Consider the following 18,311-nt stretch of genomic DNA (forward strand, 5'->3'; position numbering starts at 1 on the left):
TTGTGCATGGACTTCAGTACTTATTTGGAGAAGTAATGAAGTTGAATTGCACTAGATATTCAGAGTGCCTATTAATGTGTTATATTATAGTGTCTGGTATTACTAGGTCCTTGTTGCTGCTCTCCCTTGCAGACTAAGACATGTGAAACGGTTTCTTGCACCACCTTCACCCCTTCCCTGTGTTCAGTGGTGGCGACTGTGCCTTGATGAGGCACAGATGGTGGAGTGTACAGGCAGCAAGACGGCTGAAATGGCACGGAGACTGGGGGCAGTTCATCGCTGGGCCATCACAGGAACACCAATTCAGAAGTCCATGCATGGTGAATTTATCCTGGCAGTTTATTATTTTTCATAATAATGTTCTTTCAGGATCTGGGATAGCATAGTCAGTATTCAGTTATTCAGTATAGAAGGGGTGGGTTTCCCCATGCACCATGACTAATAGTCTATTTTACGTCACCCTTTAATTTCTACTGTCTCCATACCTTACCGATATTGGTGCCCGCTACTTCCCCTTTCTGCCAGCGAGGTCAGCCCTCTACGGGCAGTGGTACCCGATAACTCTCCCCTTTCTGCCAGTGAGGTTGGCCCTCTATTGGCATTGGTACCTGATAACTTCCCCATCTACCGGAGGTATTGGAAACTACTTGGGTGGGAAACATTTTGCCAAATTTTGCTCAGAGGTCTCCTAGAGACATTAGCATAGTCAGTATAGCAACTGGCTATGGGATGTATGGCAGGGGTCAGATTTCGAGTCCAAGTAGGATCAAGCATTTTCTATTCTCCATGTCCCCCAGATGGGCTCTGGGGCCCACCCAGCTTCCTGTCAAATGGGTACTGGGGCCTCTTTCCCCAGGTTACAGCGGCGGGGGTGTGAAGCTGACCTCTCACCTCCAACTAGTGCCTAGGTCAAGAATATGTGGATTGGTACATCCACTCTCCCCTACATCTTCATGGCAGAGTGCTTAACCAGTTAAGCACAGGGACAACTTTACCTTTCTTTAATGTTCGTAACACTACATTTTGCATACTTATTTCCAAGCTAATTTTTGGACGTTGGAATATGTTGTGATTTATGTTTATGTCCTTTAATATTTTGTTATCATCGTCCTTTGAAGCATTAGGCCTATCAAGAACTTTTACGAGTATTACAAAATGGAATCCTTGCATCATTTCAGAGGTCATCCCAATGTTCCTTTTCATTTTGGTTGATATTTGAAGATCTGTTTCGCAGTCATGTCAGAGCTTATCCTGTCAATGTGTTCTTTCCAGTTTCTTCTGTATTCTGTACATTATGTTATTTGTGGAATTTGTAGTTGCCTCATAACTTCCTAATTTCTTTAACAGCCCAAAAGGGCATATCCTAGACCCTCCTCATGATATGCATTTCTCCTGATATCAGTCTTCTTTCATCAGTTCTTCAGTTTCCTACTGTCCATTATTCACCATCATGATATAATGTTGGTCTGGCATGTCTTGCATATTTATGTTCTAGTATACCTTAACATTTTCTCTATAACCTTCCTTAAATCTCTTCAGAGTTCTTACAGTAGTCAGAACATTGTCCCTTCCTCTTCTGCAAAAGTTATTATTAATTCTTTAACATTTATTGTGTGGGGTCATGGGATTTAAATCTCCCACTGTTGTGGTGGTGACCAGATAGTACTCACTGGTGATGGAGAGGAAAGAACTGGTAAAGTACTGCTAAGGAAATATTATGAGAAGGTAAAATTGATTGTAGACATTTTGTCACCCATATAAAACAGAAATGATACCAGAGCACGATAAAGTATGAATAAGTTGGAGAAAAAATGAGCGCTCCTTTTCCAAACCTCGAATTATGTACATATGTATGTATCACAGTAAAGAAAGGGTGTTTCCTGAATTCTGTTTTATGGTGATTTCACTGAAACTTTATAGGTGATGTGTTTTAAAATATGGCAAAGTAATTTATCATAGGTAAGCTGGCAAGTGGGTACGCTACAATCCCAGATAATGCACATTTCTCCAGTTACCAGCTTAATGCATATTGAGACATGTGGGTTTTCTACAAATAAGTACAACAAGGTGCCATTGCATTTGTATGGGCTTTACCAGATCCGAGAACAGGATTTCATGGTGAAAGCGATCAGCACAGTAGAATGGACTGCTGTTATCTTATATTACTTACTCATGGAGCTGAGCCCTTCTGGAGGAGCCGCCAATTCTGCAGCTACTCAAGAATATCCCAGCATTTTATGGAAGCCGAAGGTTCATTGCCGTGTTCACAAGAACCCTCCACTGGTCCCTGTCCTGAGCCAGATCAATCCAATCCCATCCTATCTCGCTGAGCTCCATCTGTTATCTTATATAGGTATCATAATCCATAAGGACAATGTGAAGTTTGAGGTTCTGACAGTTGTGATTAGGAAGAGCCTACCTTTTGGGATGTGAGATCATATGGTCCAGTGTATATTTACCAGTGTTCCTCTGCAGCTTCAGTAAATATCAACCAGACCACATGGTGTCACCAGGCAAGCTGGAACAGGAGGAATGCTCTAGACTTGTATTCAGAGGTATTTTGTTAGAATCTTAGCCAGAGCACCAGCTACCCTCACTGAGGTTTATCATGATTTTTTGCAGTCCATTCAGGCAAATGCTAGGATAGTAGCTTAATCAGGTGACTTCCTCCTGTCACATCCTCTCCATTAATTATTTGCCAGTCATCCTGCAATTCAACATTATATCATCTGAAATACTAATGAAGAAGCTACCCCTGTAACAGGCCGTGGAGGCCCTTAGGGTTGTGAGACGTAGAGGCTCCCACATTTCCTAGACATTCGGCCCACAGATGGTAGTGAGGTTGTCAGCCTTATGCACTGGCTGGCCTTTTCCCCCTAGGAAGATTCGTGGTACTCATTTCTGTTAAAGGCTTAGCTGACCCCATGGCCAAAATGCAGCTGGAAGGATTAGGTCAATTTAAAAATGCAGTGACCTCATCAGGAATCAAACCCGTGGCCTTCCAGCTTGTAGCATAGTGCCTCAACCAACTATGCTACCATGGACACCCGAAATACTAGTAGAATCATAAAATAAAACACGAAATAAACAAGGCATCACATCCCAGAAAACAGTTTAAAAAACACTTTTATTTAAACACTGTATTATGTACAGACCACTGCTTGCTGAATAATCAATAAACTGACATATCTTGCATCTTTTATACTGTACAGTAATTATCATGCACTTAGTGTACAAATTTTGAGTTGTTTTGTTTTAACCTGCAGATTTGTTTGGCTTGGTGCAATTCTTGGGAATCGATCCTCATTGTGATCTTCGATGGTGGCAAGATCTTGTGTATGGGCCGTACTGCCAAGGAAACTGTGCTCCACTGTATGACCTCATGGCCAAAATAATGTGGCGTACAGCAAAGAAAGATGTCTTGGATCAGGTATATTAACTTGCTATATATATATATTTTTTTTATTATTTTGTGATCCCACATATAGTGAAATCGTATATGTAGTGAATGCTTTTTCTGGTCCAAGAAATGGCCCCATATAAACAATGTATGCCTGTATTTGGTGCAAGAAATCTTCAGCCTTCCATAACTCATACCTCAGTTTAGTGTGACTGTGATCAAAATGGCATTTGATATTCATGTTTCTTCTCTGCTGGCAATGTTACTGTACAACCATGATTTTTGGCAAGTGACATCACATGTTGAACATGCACTAAAGTCATGCCTCTTGTGACAACATCATTAGCTTGATTAACTTAACTCTATGTATGCTGGTCCGTCATGCTAATAAACTGAAGTATATAATAATTGTTAACACCATCCAGTGTGATTTAGTGTATAGATATTTATTGCCTTTACTTATTTCAGTCAGTTGACCATCTTCAGAAGGCATAAGATCAAAATGTTCAGGAACTACTATTACAAAGTTTATAATACATACTTACAAGTTTTTATATAAACGTTATTTGCAATTATTTGGATTAAAATCTTGTTAATGTCCAATATTTAAGATCTTGAACCGATATAGTTTGTGTCCTTGTGCCTCTTCTGTTAAAACGGAAAGTTGGGGTATTATTTGGAGTCCTCAGAGGTATATGCAGTGATGCCCAGCTTTTTTTTAGCTTGTTATAATTCTGTATTGTTGTGATGTCTAGTTTCCTTTTTGCTGTGTTTTGAGGGAACTAGACATCACAGTGATACAGAACCATAACAAGCTAAAACAAGGGGGCATCACTGCACGGACCTCTGAGTTCTCCAGATAATACCCCAAGATTCTGTTGTAACAGAAGAGGCACAAAGACACAAACTATATCTGTTCAAGATCGTAAATATTATACATGAATAAGATTTGAATCCAAATAATTGTAAATAACTTTTTGTGTAAAAACTTCTAAATATGTATTACAAACTTTGTAATAGTAGTTCCTGAATTCATTGATTGATCTTATGCCTTCTGAAGATGGTCAAGTGACCAAAACATGTAACGGCAATAAATATCTACTCATTGAACCACACTGGCTGGTGTTAATAATTATTCTATAATTTAATTAGCTTGCTCCATTACTGAGGTCCTTTCAGTGTTTGTTTCATGTCATTATTTTAGCAGTTGATATTGAATTTGTAATTGTGTTTATTTGTATAGAAATGGTTTGCCCCATTACGTATGTAAAGAAAGTATTTTTTATAATTATTCATATATATTTTATGTCTTATAAGAAGGCAAACAGTTTTTGATGTTAGTTTGTGTAATTGCTATTTAGTGAAAAACCCAGCTTAGTGCAATGAAGCACAGGAAACATTTTAAATCAGATTTTTTTTCTCTCTCCACATTCTGGACATTAATTGATATTCAGTATAGAGTGCACAAGAATTCCCGAATGAGATTATTTATGAAATTTCACTCTAAGTGATATAAAGTTATCAGAGGTAAAATTTAGTACATCTGTTGGCATATAAGTCAGGCCTGGACAAATCCTGGGCCAGCAAAACCTGAAATGTTGGCTTCAATATTTGCAAAAGAAATCTGGTCTGGAGGGTACGTCAGTGCTTGAAAACTATGAAGATGAAAGCATTACTAAAATATGGTAACTTGTCATTTTGATGGACCAATAGGAGGAACAGGGCATCCATTATTGCAGATGTCTGCTATAACTGATTGAAGGGGTATTTACGGAAGTGTGCCACAGGATACATCACCAGTACATGTAATAAACATAGAAACACACAGTGTGGTTACATGAAGGGTTTTATGTTGGTGCTCTTTTTTATATGAAATAGTTTTCTAACTAAAAAACTTTAGTGCCTCAACATCTCTAAAATTTCATAATTGTACACAACCAGATTTTGTGTGTTATGTTGGAAATCTGTTATATTGGGGTCCATTATAACGAGGGTTTGCTGTATGTTTAATATCTTCATGTGCACTTTATAACATTGCAACATTCCTGTTCTTCAGATTAACATTCCAGATCAAAGTGAAGAAGTGGAGTGGTTGCACTTTTCTCCAGTGGAGGAGCATTTTTATCGGAGGCAACATTCTGAATGTTCACAGGACTTCATAGATAGACTGAGTAAAATGCATAGTTTGGACATTACTCTAGACTCACTTAATAGGCAGACCATGAATAAGGTAAGCTGTTTTAGTGACTGAAGTTGGAACACGGTTTTTCTAGTGTCCAGATGTTAGTTCTGTCGATCGGGCCCCACTGAGCGGGCTTTTGCCTGAGGACAGTCTCTGAAACATTGTTTTGAATGAAAGACAGGATGATGGATAATGTTCAGAAAATCAATAACTGTAGCATTTCATTTGGTTGATTGTCCGGGTAATATATGATTTTAAATCTTTTAGTACCCCATAGTAGACAGCTTGGTATTAACTTGGGATATGGTTTATTCTTTGGGATGGTACTGTGAGGTTGACTTCCTAATTATAATTTGGGGGTAACAGTTTAACAGTTTGTCATTTGGAAGTTGGGGATTTTAAATCTTCCAGTACTACACAGCTAATGGTCATATTTTAACCATTTTTGGTGGGGAATGGTGGTTAAAATGTGAGTACTAAGCTACAGACAGCTGAATCACAAGTTTGTGCCTTTGTAGTAATGCATGCATTGGTAGTGATGGTTAAATAATAGTTATACAGTTTAGTGGAAATGAATTTGTTAGTACTGTGAATGATTTGGAGTAGTTCAGAATGTATAATTCACGTATTTCAGGTACTGGGACCTTTGCTTCGTCTGCGTCAGGCGTGTTCACACCCTCAGGCTGTTCGTGGACAGTTCCTGACAGCCACCAAAGCTACTATGAGTATGGAGGAGCTGCTTGAATCTCTGATTAAAAAGACACAAAACGAGAGTGAGGAAGCCCTTCGCCAATATATTGCTGCACTGAATGGTAAGGTTATAGTTTTCTTGTCTTTGTTTTTGCAACTTATCTTTTACCATCATTTACATTGTTCTGAAGTTAAATTACTCTTATAGCATTGTTTTCATTTTATATGCAGTGTTAGATGAAAAGTCTCCTGCTTCTTCTGTCTTTTCACAGACTTTCATCTTTCATTTCTTTCCAGCTCTTCTCTTCTTGATGTGTTTTAGTACCTGACTGAACCATCTTGTTCTGGGTTATTACATAGGTCTCTTTCCTTTAAATTTTAGTTTTAGTTTCCTCCTTGCTATTCTTGTTACATGATCAAACCATTGTAATCATTTTTCTACCAAGTCTGTCAATTTTTGAACCCCCGAAGTCCAACCAGAGAATTCACAATGCAAAAAGGGATAGCATCAAGCAGGCAACTGCCATTGTTGTGATACATAGTGCAGTGGAGGCACATAAACCCAAAATCGTGTATAGTCAGAATTACCACTGAAAATCTCTTAAATCTCTCTTAAAGTAAATGATTTTGTATATACCCTGTAATACAGTGCGTACAATCAAGTGCNATTTACATAATAAAGAGTACATATGCAAGTAAGATGTAGAATAATTTTGAAGAAAGCAGTGTTCTGAGATGTGGCGCCATGTAGATATTGCATTAACTGACTTTTTGGAGGAACATATCACCTCCATCTTCAGGGTAAAAGAAAAAAGGAGAAATTCCGCAAGTGAAAAACCAGCAGGAGCAGGTGCTAATAGCCTAAAGTCAAGATGGAGGTGATACATTCCTCCTAAACGTCAGCTCACAAAATATCTACACAGTGCCACATCCCAGAAGACTACTTTCTTCATAGTTACCGCCATGAAACCTCAGTCTTACATAGAAAAAATTTATTTTTAATTACATAAGAAATAGAAAGGGAAGATGGAAGAAGGGAAACAGCAAACCTGAGCACTCACCATTCATCCTGACCATTCCAATGAATAGTCCTCCTCTGAGTCAGAGTCAGAGTGTCAGTGTTTACATTTATTCTGAGCTTATGCTCCCTGAGTGATACTGTGTGCAGATTTGTCCACGTGATTTACATTTGTATTTTTCTCCATATTTTTATGTGTGCATACGCACATGTGTGGTTGAATTCATGTAAGTTAACTGCATGTATGATGCTGCTCTGTTGTACCAACATAGAAGATGAGAAGGTGCAACATGCATCCTGAAAATGAGGTCTAATGGTGCTCTGGTGAAGTTGTGACAGGCGCAGCAAGCCAGCAATAGATTCAAGAATGCTGTCAGAAGTGACAGTCTGTAGAAGAAAGGAGTGGGTCAGAAGGAAAACAACATGGAAGAATTCAAAGACTACAAATTGGAATATTGACTATGGTGACAGCTGGACATACACATCATGGAATTCTAACGTTGAATACGTGTTGTAGGGCTGGCTGGTATCCATATCATCAGAGAGACCTGGGCCCAAGCTGTAGAAATGTACCGAGATGTTCTGAGGATTTCTGAAGAATACAAGGGTAAACTGAAGACTGACAAATTGCAGGTATGCTCATGTTTCTATACATGCAGTCACATATAGGGTACAAAATATCTTCTAGCTTTGTTTCTGCTTTGTATGTGTCAGTGGATCAGAAGTCTCCAATCTGTTCTGTCATCCCACAGGTCTGTCCTTTTCAACTTCTTGCCAGCTTTTTTGTTTTTTCTTGACCTCCTCTAGTTCCTGGCTGAACCATCTTGTTCCTCCCATAGATCTTTCTCTTTAAATTCCAATGCCCATTTCAATATCCTTGTTCTGTCCATTGTTTTTATATGCCAAACTATTGTTATCATTTTTCCTCCAGTTGGCAAAAAAAGTTTTGTATTCCATCCTATTCAATTGGGCCAAATTTATGGCCTCATATGTGTGGAGTTTTTAATATTTTGTCTTAACTCTCACAGATGGTTTGTGCTGTGCTTGGCTTGTATATAACCTGTATTGTGTTGGTACAGGTGTCTAAAGATATTGACTAGCTCTGTCAGTTATGCCAAACTGAATAGGTTTCTGAAGACCGAGACAGAATTGGGTCTCAAGATTGTGTTTTTAAATGAAAACAGAATGGTATTTTAGTTAAAAGCAGAATGATGCATAATGTCCAGAAACATAATATTTGTATTTTATGTATTCTTAATTATATTGTCTTCTTACCTGTTTGATATTCCATTTCAGATGATACACACATTGCACAATCTGGCTGATATGCTTGATGCTCGACATGAAGGCATTTCTCCCACACTGCGAGATGACAGACTTCGAGAGGAAACCAAAGCCCTGGAGCAGAAATATATGCAAAAGTGCAATTCTCAGGTTGTAATAGTTCTTTGTCGTTTCAGAGTGGTTTATGGGGTGAAGAATAGTCATCACGGTACACTGAAATCTTCTTGGGCCAATGACTATGTCAAAATAAATTAGAAAAATAATGTTTTCCACTGTATTATAATATTTTCTGTTCAATGAGTGATGGGAAACACAAAAGAATAGTCCAGATTTTGGTGTCCTAGGTTATAACACCATGTAGTTTTATAGATGGGTACTGATGTTCTGGAGAAAGATACTGCCTCCATCTTCAGTGTTGAAGTGTATAGAGTGAGGACTCTGTTGGGTTATGTAGCCAGGTTGCAAGCAATCTAGGCACTCAAACCCATGTGAGAGGTAGATATCTCACTCCAGGCCCAAAGTAGAGTACTTTCTTAATTTTCCATTAAATTGTATAATTTTTAATGGTCTTGCTTAACCTTTATCCTACGGCCCTTTAAACTTAGGTTGTGGCAACGGTACGGAGTTCTTTAAATGGCCGCTATTTGAGATTCGTGAAAATTGTAGTCACTTACTAATTTTGCTCCTATTTCTGCTATTTCTGTGATAATCGAACGAAATAAACGCTGTTTTTTTCTCGAAAGAATATAGAATCAGATATTGTAATTTACAGATTGTATAAAACATGTTAAAATTTTTGCACTGACACCAAAGGAGAATTTTCGCAATTTCTTGTTTCTGAGCAAGAATTCATACGTTCTGGACACCCCTGAATGGAAGTTGCTGATGACGACACTTGTGCATGTCACGGTAACACCGGATGTTGAGTCTAGAGACGTTATCGCAGTCTNATGGGTACTGATGTTCTGGAGAAAGATACTGCCTCCATCTTCAGTGTTGAAGTGTATAGAGTGAGGACTCTGTTGGGTTATGTAGCCAGGTTGCAAGCAATCTAGGCACTCAAACCCATGTGAGAGGTAGATATCTCACTCCAGGCCCAAAATAGAGTACTTTCTTAATTTTCCATTAAATTGTATAATTTTTAATGGTCTTGCTTAACGATAACATGGATAAATAACCAAATACAGATTTAATTATAACTGAAAGATATTGGCAGAATAATGAAACTGAAGTAAGATATGATGATTAGCCACAAGTACGTGTATAACAGGATTTGTGCTTGATTCTTTCAGGTAGCTGCAGCACAGGAAACATTGGCAGGCCTGTCACTGACTGTAACAGAATTAGAAAACAGTTTTAATCTGGGTCGAGATGTTTGGTGGGAGCATCTTTTATCCTGGATTGTTCTTCAAGGGGAAGAAATGGAACTCCTGAGTAGAATAAGAGATGATTTATTAGAGAACAGAATTCCAGGCCAGGACAGTTTGATAAACAGGTAAACTTTCCTCTCACACCCAAAATGGAACTGAAGTGTAAACATACAGAAGAGTTCAACTTGGTGTGCAGAAGGACTAAGGACAAATTTAAAAAACTTTCATCTTCTCAGTATGTAATTTTGACATTTTCTCATGTATGGTGGTATTTGATTTTTAGCTGTAACACAGTTCTGGAATACAAGTGTCCATGGTGCTTCATAGTAGCACTGAAGTACCATATTTGTTGATTTTTCTTGAAATGATCCTAGTTTCATTATACTTCCTGTACCTGTAAACCTGAGCTCCAATAGGCTAATGTAAATTGAACTTGTTTTGAAGTTCTAACCACTGAATGAAACTGCTATCTCTGAGTAAATCATTGAAGGTAGAGGTAAAGTTGTCCCTGTGCATAATTAAACAGCACGCCATGAAGATGTAGGTGATGCAGGTACAGCTTCACACATCTGAATCTCAGCATTAAATGGACATGAGTGGTGACCTTCATGTTCCAGCTGCTTTATCCCTGGGAATGAACATCTGATACACATCAGATAGGTGGGACAGGCTCCAGAGCCTGTCTGGATGCAATGAGGATTAGAGAAATATGTGCCGGATATGTTGTTCATATCATTGTTTTCTGTTTATAACTAGCACACTCAAAGTATAGTCATGTGAATGCATTTATGTGTAGATTAAATGAGCCTTGCTTTTTTTTTTCCAAATACTGCATTTTGGCCTTTCATCTCTGCTTCTGTCATCAGGGAATGACATTATTCCCTGATGATGAAGGCATAGAAGGTCTTTAAAATACTGGCAGTGTTACTCCTGCATGATGGAGGTAGAAAGTTCTCTGAAACTTAGGACTTGTGCTTCACATTGATGCAGCGGGGTATCTTTTAATTATTAATGTAAGCACATTGTGTCATATACAGGGTGTCTAGTATTCGAGGTGTGGAATATGAGCTTGGAACCTGGAGTGATGCAGTGCAGAAGGCCAGAAAGAAGGCTGTGCAGGATTTGCGACAGCTTGAAAGAACTCCTCGGCAAGACTTAGTGAATGGAGCTGTAGATTGTCACTTGCGTCTCAGTAATGCCAATAATAAGAACAAGAAAAAGTATGTAATTCCAGCTACTTTTGTATGTATATCTAATGTAATTGGTTCATTGTGTGTATATGAGTGAATGGATTTTGTCTGTTATCTAGTATTTTGAGCATAACATTTTGATAAGTATACTTGATTCTGTTCTCAGGTGTAAAGATGGGGAAGTTCTGGTCAAATTGGTGCATTATACTGAGGTGATTCCAGTCACTGGAACAATTTGAGTAGATATTTCCCCCACCTTTTCACATGAGAACAGAAACAATTCCAGTTTTTCAAAACTTCATGTTCTGTTTAGAATAGTGGGAAGATAAATAGGGTCCAGTACTGCCAGAAATCTTTAGGGGGGTACTCGGTTTGAACACCAGCTGTGCCCAGCTATCCTGCCTGACTAAGCGTTGTGTGGGTCTGTCCTGCAAAATGCCAAGATAGCACCTTGAAATAGTCTACAGCTGTTCCCTCTGCTTATGCATCCTATCCATGTATCCACCTCACCAGTATGAGAGTCCTCTTTTTTGCGTGCAGAAAAATTATTGTTATCTTGTGATATGTGACACAGGTTAGTTTGGAAAGCAGGTACCAGTATTTCAGAGGAACCTGAACATGCTAGTTCTGTGTGTTGCTTGAAGATGGAGGTTGTAGGTTTTCAGGAAAGCAACAGCAAAGAATGGATTAATATTACTGTTTTCCTGTGGAAAATATTACACACATACATAAATACACACGCACACATTCACGTGCTCTCTCTCTCTCTCTGCTGTATTATGCATTATAAAAAATATTGGTTTGAGTCTTCATTTATTTTTCTACAAAATGATATAATAATTTGCTCTTGCATTGAATTCCTCGTCAAGAAAATTATAAACATATTTTCTTAATTACTTTGTATTAAGCAATTCTGTAGCAATAAGTGGCTGCTGTGTGTGAGTTTTCAAGACAGGACTTCCATAAATCTAACTTTTGCCTTGTGGGTTGGCCTGACTGGTTTGGAGGGGTGGCTTACTCTTCTTCCTAAGTGTATGTGTATGATAAGCTGACTGTGAGAAGCTTCCTTCATGGCTTGATCCTTTACTCACTTGGCCTGTCTGTAAGTAGGGTGTTCGTTGTGTGTTATAAAAATAAGGAAAGTAAGGTACAAAGTATAAAGTTTAGGTTGAAGTTTTTTGACAATATTCATGACGGAGTTAGCCATAAGTTAAATTAAAATTCATTACAGCAGTGTACAACACTTCTTTTAATGGATATTTTGGATGTTGTTCTTCATTCCATCTTTCTCAAACCACAGCATTTTGGATACTCTATGTTTCATTTGGCAACAGGATAAAGTAAGGAATCTTTAGTCTTTTGGGCCCCTTGCAGAGTTAGTCTCAAATCCTGAATGATGTCTCTTAATCAGAGCAATACTGTACACTATATCCTGTAACATGAAGAAGGAAACTGGATCAGTTTCTGAAACATTGATAGGGGTTTGTGTTGATAATTGGATTTATTGAAGGCTTATAACTTGTGACTACAATTAACTGTAATAGTCTCACTGATTTACACACTAAAGATCACTGTAACTACAGCACACGTCTCTGGCTTCACTAGTCATTGCTTGGTAACAGCTCCAAACAGTGGAAGTTGCTGTAGTTCCATGCTCACATCCTTGCTGGCTGGTGACTGACTCACAACTAACTTACCTCACTTGTCATCACTGTATAGCCTCAGCATGGACCACATAGCAAACATTGCTTCCAACAGCTCCTCTATTGTTTCATGTTTACTTATTGCAGCAGACACGTAGTTACTGTGCCTTTTCCTAGCAATGGCCACATCTACACATTCCACTATTCCGGTTTTTCATCCATCATGTCACAATAGGTAGAAAAAACTGGAACAATTGTCAGCATCCAAAATGTCAATCATAACAGTTAGACTTTGTTTCGATTGTTCTATCATGAAAGGTACCCAGAGTACACATACAGTTGGTTACAGGTGCAAGCTGTGCATTTGTGAGACGTATCTCAAGAGCTACGAGTGCCTGGTGTTTGCGGTGAGCAAGAAACAGACTGAACATAGCATGGTGGGTAATGTTCTGCTCCTGGGACAGCTGAACCAAGGCACATGGAAGCCCTGTGAAATGGAACGAGTACTTCGAGGTTTGTGTTTCTCATACCAGAAATTTATACATTAAGTAGCATGACCAACATATTTTGGAAGGAACGTGTTCTTGAAAATGAGCATCACAAAATTCCATAACATAAATTTTATATTTACGAGTATATTGACTCCTATATTATAAGTGGAGGTATGTTCGTATAGGAATTTTTCAGAAGCATGCAATATTAAGTGCAGAAGCTTAAGCCTAGATAGAAGAATACAACTTTTGCCATTTTTAAATGGAAATAGGCACTCTCAACACTTAGCGTGTGTGTGTGTGTGTGTGTGTGTGTAGATCCTAATTGTCACTGTGTAGGCTATCTTAGGCCTGCCACACACACCCCTTGCTCATTTTGTCTGTAAGGCTAAGGGTAAGACCAGATGTATAGAGGGAGACAGTTACATGCATAATTGGCATGTACCATTAATTGCTTGATCTGAATGAAGTCTACCACATTTTAAGAGCCTGTAGGCAAAATGGTGAGCAAGAAGGAACATGTGTGGCTAGTGCTAGTTTCAACATTTAAAATGAATTAGGATTTGAAGCTTTCACTCATGCTTCATATGTGGCACAAATCTGGCAAGACTGGAGTCTTCCAGAATTCCACTAGATGAATTCTCCTAAGTAGTTTGAAACATGATATGAATTTATTATGTAATAAAGGGTCAAGCCTGTAGTTCTTCCTTTTCCACATTATTCAGCCATTTTGACTGACAATCATACAATTAATTTTTACCGGTCCTACATTGATGTATAAGCAGGAAGATGGTACTATGCACCATTCATAAGAAACAATAATGCACCTCACGATTTGTAAGCACACTTCAAAACCGTCTTTCCAAGAGGAAAAGTGAGAAAAGTAAAATCAGTTTCAGTTTACTGATTCAGTTACTCCTGAAAGAGATTGATATGTATCACGTAGAAATATAATTTCTAAGTATTTCAAGTAGTGCGGTATGTTGGGGTTATGATAGTTCAGGCAGCATAACAAGTAGGCCACAACTGGACAGCTGAGCAATTGGGGTTGGATTCCTAGCAGGGGCAAGAGATTCTTTTCATCTGCAGGATCCTGACCAGCTTTCGTGCTCACCGAGCCTCCTATTCAGTGTTACCTGTGGTCATTCTCTGAGTGTGAAGCAGCCAGGGCCAAAAGCTGACTACAGGCCTCCATGTAATGCCAAGGTTAAGAATGCATGGGACTATACCTCCTCACACCCATACATCTTCATGGTGCTTAGTTACATACAGCAATAACTTTACCTTTCTGTCTTTTTAAAATCTCCATATATGGGCTAGCTCTATCTATTGGACCCAACTGAGTAGGTTTTACCTGAGGATGGGGACAGAATGCAGTCTCTGCAACATTGTGTGTGTGGCTGGAAGGATTAGGTCAATTGAAAAAATCCAGTGACCCCATCAGGACTTGAACCCATGACCTTCCAGCTTGTAGCATAGTGCCTCAACCAACTATGCTACCGCATGCCCCTAAAAATGGACAAGACGATGGATAACGTCCAAAAACATATTACTTCCACTGATGAAATTACATAAAAAATGGTGATCAGTCATGGGAATAAGTGGCACAAGAATGGCTGAAGGCTGGACTGAAAACATTATATACGAGCGGAATAAGTAACTTATGGATTGTTGGATCAAACACACTGAAAAACACGTAAATTTAAATGTCTCAGTAATTATATTTTCTGTTACAAGTAGAAAATATCACCATAGATATGCAGTTCGATCATGTGCAAAACTTGCGTGTGTTTCCATTAATATATTAATTATTTACTTTGTTTCTTAAATTCATATCCTGGCATGTGCAGTATTGGTGGCATTTGTTCGAGGGAAACGGTCTAACAGGGAGTGTCTGGAAGATGGCAGTCAACATTTGAAACTCCTGGATGCGATCAAGAAAGAATTTAAGGTAAGTTCCAGACATCACATTCCATAGAAAAGAAGATTCAATATTTGTGCCTGCAACATCTGTACTGAGTAAGCAAGATGGTTCAAGAAGTAACATATCTGATTTATATATGGGAGGTAAATGAGTGAAATCTGCCAGGGCACCTACTATCCAAACTGATATTTGTCATCATTTTCCTCAGTCCTACAAGGAATTTCTGGAGTAGTACCTCCAGCTAGGCCACAACTGCTTCAATCCAGATTCTTTCCACTTCATTCACTAATAATGCTGCCATTTAGCGCTATGTAATTTGAGTTACTGACTGCATCATTAAACAAACCACAGGTAAAATAAGCATCTGTAGTGTCTGGTGTATTTATACTACTGAACCCCAGGACAAAAATAAGTTTTGAATATTACTGTCTTCTTAATAATGACACTGTAAAATTTGGTAGAGTCTTGCTGATGTTTCAGAGGAAGATACTGGTTCCATCTTCTGTCCTGAAGATGGAGGCAGTCTGTTCCTGCGAAATATGGATGGTTATCCTCCAGCCTACATGGCATCATGTCCCAATCTTCATAGAAAAGAAGTGTTAAAATTCTGAATCCAAAAACAATCTATAAAGTTTAAATTTAATTGTTATCTCTGTGTTCCTTTGGGCCATCTTAATCTGATACACATATGAAAGCAATTTCATCCTTTAACCTGTAAATACATACACAGTGAGCTGTTGATTTTCTGTGTTACTGGAGCTGGAGAAGTACCATGGATAATTAAAAACAGTGTATAATACAAAAATCTGGTACGAACAATCCATGCTGCATTGAATTCTGAATATGAGCTGTAAGAGAGAGGTTTTGTTGCTGTTACTACTAAACCTTGAGACATTTCCTTCAGCAGAAGAAAACAAACCCTGTTGAATGGTAGTAAGCCAGCATGAAACACAGTAAAATAATAAATTAGAAAGTTATAATAGGATGAGAAGATGTACAATCTAATGCATATTATTGTGAAACAGATATGAGGGAGAGTCATTAAATAGATTGTAAATGGAAGTAAAACAACTGTAATATAATCATATGTAACAGGTTTTGTATGTGTATCACTAGGAAGCAGCACAGTCCAGCTTCATGACAGATTCAGTAGCAGATGCACATGCACATGCACATGTTCTGAGGCTGGTTAGACTAGTCAGAATGGTGACCATGCTAGAGGAGTGTAATACTGAAGAGCAACATTCTGTTGTATGGTTGTATGCTTTTATGGGCAAAAGGACTTGTGCAAAGGATATTCATAAAGGAACGTTTTATGTTTACCTTGGGAAATGTTTATCACATAAAGCGGTTCATGACTGGGTCAAGAAATTCTCTTGAGGGCGTTAAAAAATTGCAGATGATGCCCAACCAGGTATGGAAGTGGAGGAGACAAGAGTCAAAAGTCTTCAGTGCTGCGAGTTTTGACACATTGGTAAAGCAATGGGACAAGTGTATTAATGTTGGTGGAGGATATCTTGAGAAATAGATGATTTTTCCAGGTTCGAAAATCGCCACGTTTTGCATTTTACATCCATTTGTGACCAATTTACTCTCTCATCATCTAAAAGTAAGTAAAGTAAAGGCATCCCTGTAACAGGCCCTGGGGGCCCATAGGGTTGTGAGATGTTGAGGTTCCCACATTTTCTAGACAATCGGCTCATAGATTGCGGTAAGTTTGTCAGCCTTACATGCCGGTCGCCCTTTACCCCCAAGAACATTTCAAGAATATTCCTGGTACTCATTTCTGCTAGAGGCTGAGTCTACCCCAGGGACAGAGTGTGGCTGGAAGGATTAGGCAATTGAAAAAATCCAATGACCTCATCAAGATTCGATCCCGCAACCTTCCGGCTCCTATATATTAAAAGGTAAAGTTGTCCCTATGCTTAATTAACTTATCACCATGTCATGGAGATGTATGGGGTAGTGGAGGTATATCTCCACCATTCTTGGCCTCAGCACCAGGTGGGGTTGAGTGGTCAGCTTCACGTCCCGATTCTTTACCCCTGGGGAAAGAACCCTATCCGTTGGATAGGATTCTGGATGGGATCCAGAGCCAATCAGGATACTGAGGAATAGAGAGAAGTCTGTTGCCCCTGCCAGGAATGGAACCCTGGCCATCCAGCCTGTAGCCTCTTGCTGTACCCATTGAGCTATATTGGATATCTTCGCAGATACATATTACTGAAACATATATAATGGGTGACACATCATTATGGGAAGCTATTAGTCAGTACCTAGGGGATTATAAAATTCACACACTTAATCCACAAAACAGGCAACTGAGAGTGCACTGTATTTCTCTCTAAAACTCTGTTCATGTCTTGGACGGTCATTTTTTTTTACATTTGTTTTTGCTGCAGAATTTCTCAAAACATATTAGAACCATAGTATGGTTGGTAGAATATCTCCATATTATGGAACAGAGACATTCCAAAATATGCAAAACTACAATTTATAAAGTATATATTAAATTGATATTAACATTTAACACCAAAATATGGATTCTTAATGAAAAATATCTCAGCAGTTAACTTAATTTTTTAGAAATATTGAGAGGGAGAAACATGAGGTGACAGAACAGTTGTTGACTTCTTGGACATTGTCCATCATCCTGTTTTTTATTTGAAAACAACGTTTTGTAACTGGACTATGTCTCTGTCCACAGGTAAAAGCCTGTTCAGTTGGGTCCAATTGATAGACTTAGTCCTTTTCCCCAGACAGAATTAGAAATTAAATTTGTAGAAAACAAGTCAGAATTCAAAATTTGTTAATGGAAATAGAGGAGAAACAACTGTAATGGTTTTGCCATGTCAGAAGAAGGGATGGAACAATGATGCTGGTAAGGGCATTGATATTATATCTTAAAAGTCCTAATGAATGACCCAGAACAAGATGATTTGGTCAGGTACTATAAGATGGCAAGAAGAGTGGATAGAGCTGGCCCAGAAGATTACTTATGACTCTTTGCTGAAATAAAATAAATTCAGATTGTATTATGTACAGTTCTTTTCTGGAGTTAATTATAAAAATGAAATTGTTTATACATAGAATACAATGTATGATATTTTTATGCTTAT

General features: G+C 38.4%; 1 protein-coding gene across 1 annotated transcript in view; it reads left to right on the top strand.

Annotated features, from left to right (window-relative positions):
• LOC111864423 (E3 ubiquitin-protein ligase SHPRH) overlaps positions 1 to 18,311 on the top strand; it is a 49,226-nt gene that overhangs the window by 20,258 nt on the left and 10,657 nt on the right. Inside the window, exons 8-17 of the mRNA XM_023851654.2 lie at positions 133 to 320; positions 3,267 to 3,430; positions 5,457 to 5,630; positions 6,217 to 6,394; positions 7,808 to 7,923; positions 8,587 to 8,724; positions 9,867 to 10,069; positions 10,982 to 11,164; positions 13,127 to 13,290; positions 15,119 to 15,219. Of these exons, the coding sequence (XP_023707422.1) occupies positions 133 to 320; positions 3,267 to 3,430; positions 5,457 to 5,630; positions 6,217 to 6,394; positions 7,808 to 7,923; positions 8,587 to 8,724; positions 9,867 to 10,069; positions 10,982 to 11,164; positions 13,127 to 13,290; positions 15,119 to 15,219 (1,609 nt within the window). The remainder of the gene's footprint in view (positions 1 to 132; positions 321 to 3,266; positions 3,431 to 5,456; positions 5,631 to 6,216; positions 6,395 to 7,807; positions 7,924 to 8,586; positions 8,725 to 9,866; positions 10,070 to 10,981; positions 11,165 to 13,126; positions 13,291 to 15,118; positions 15,220 to 18,311) is intronic.

This window comes from Cryptotermes secundus, unplaced genomic scaffold (assembly GCF_002891405.2).
Source record: "Cryptotermes secundus unplaced genomic scaffold, Csec_1.0 scaffold511, whole genome shotgun sequence".
Classification (NCBI taxonomy): Eukaryota; Metazoa; Arthropoda; class Insecta; order Blattodea; family Kalotermitidae; genus Cryptotermes; species Cryptotermes secundus.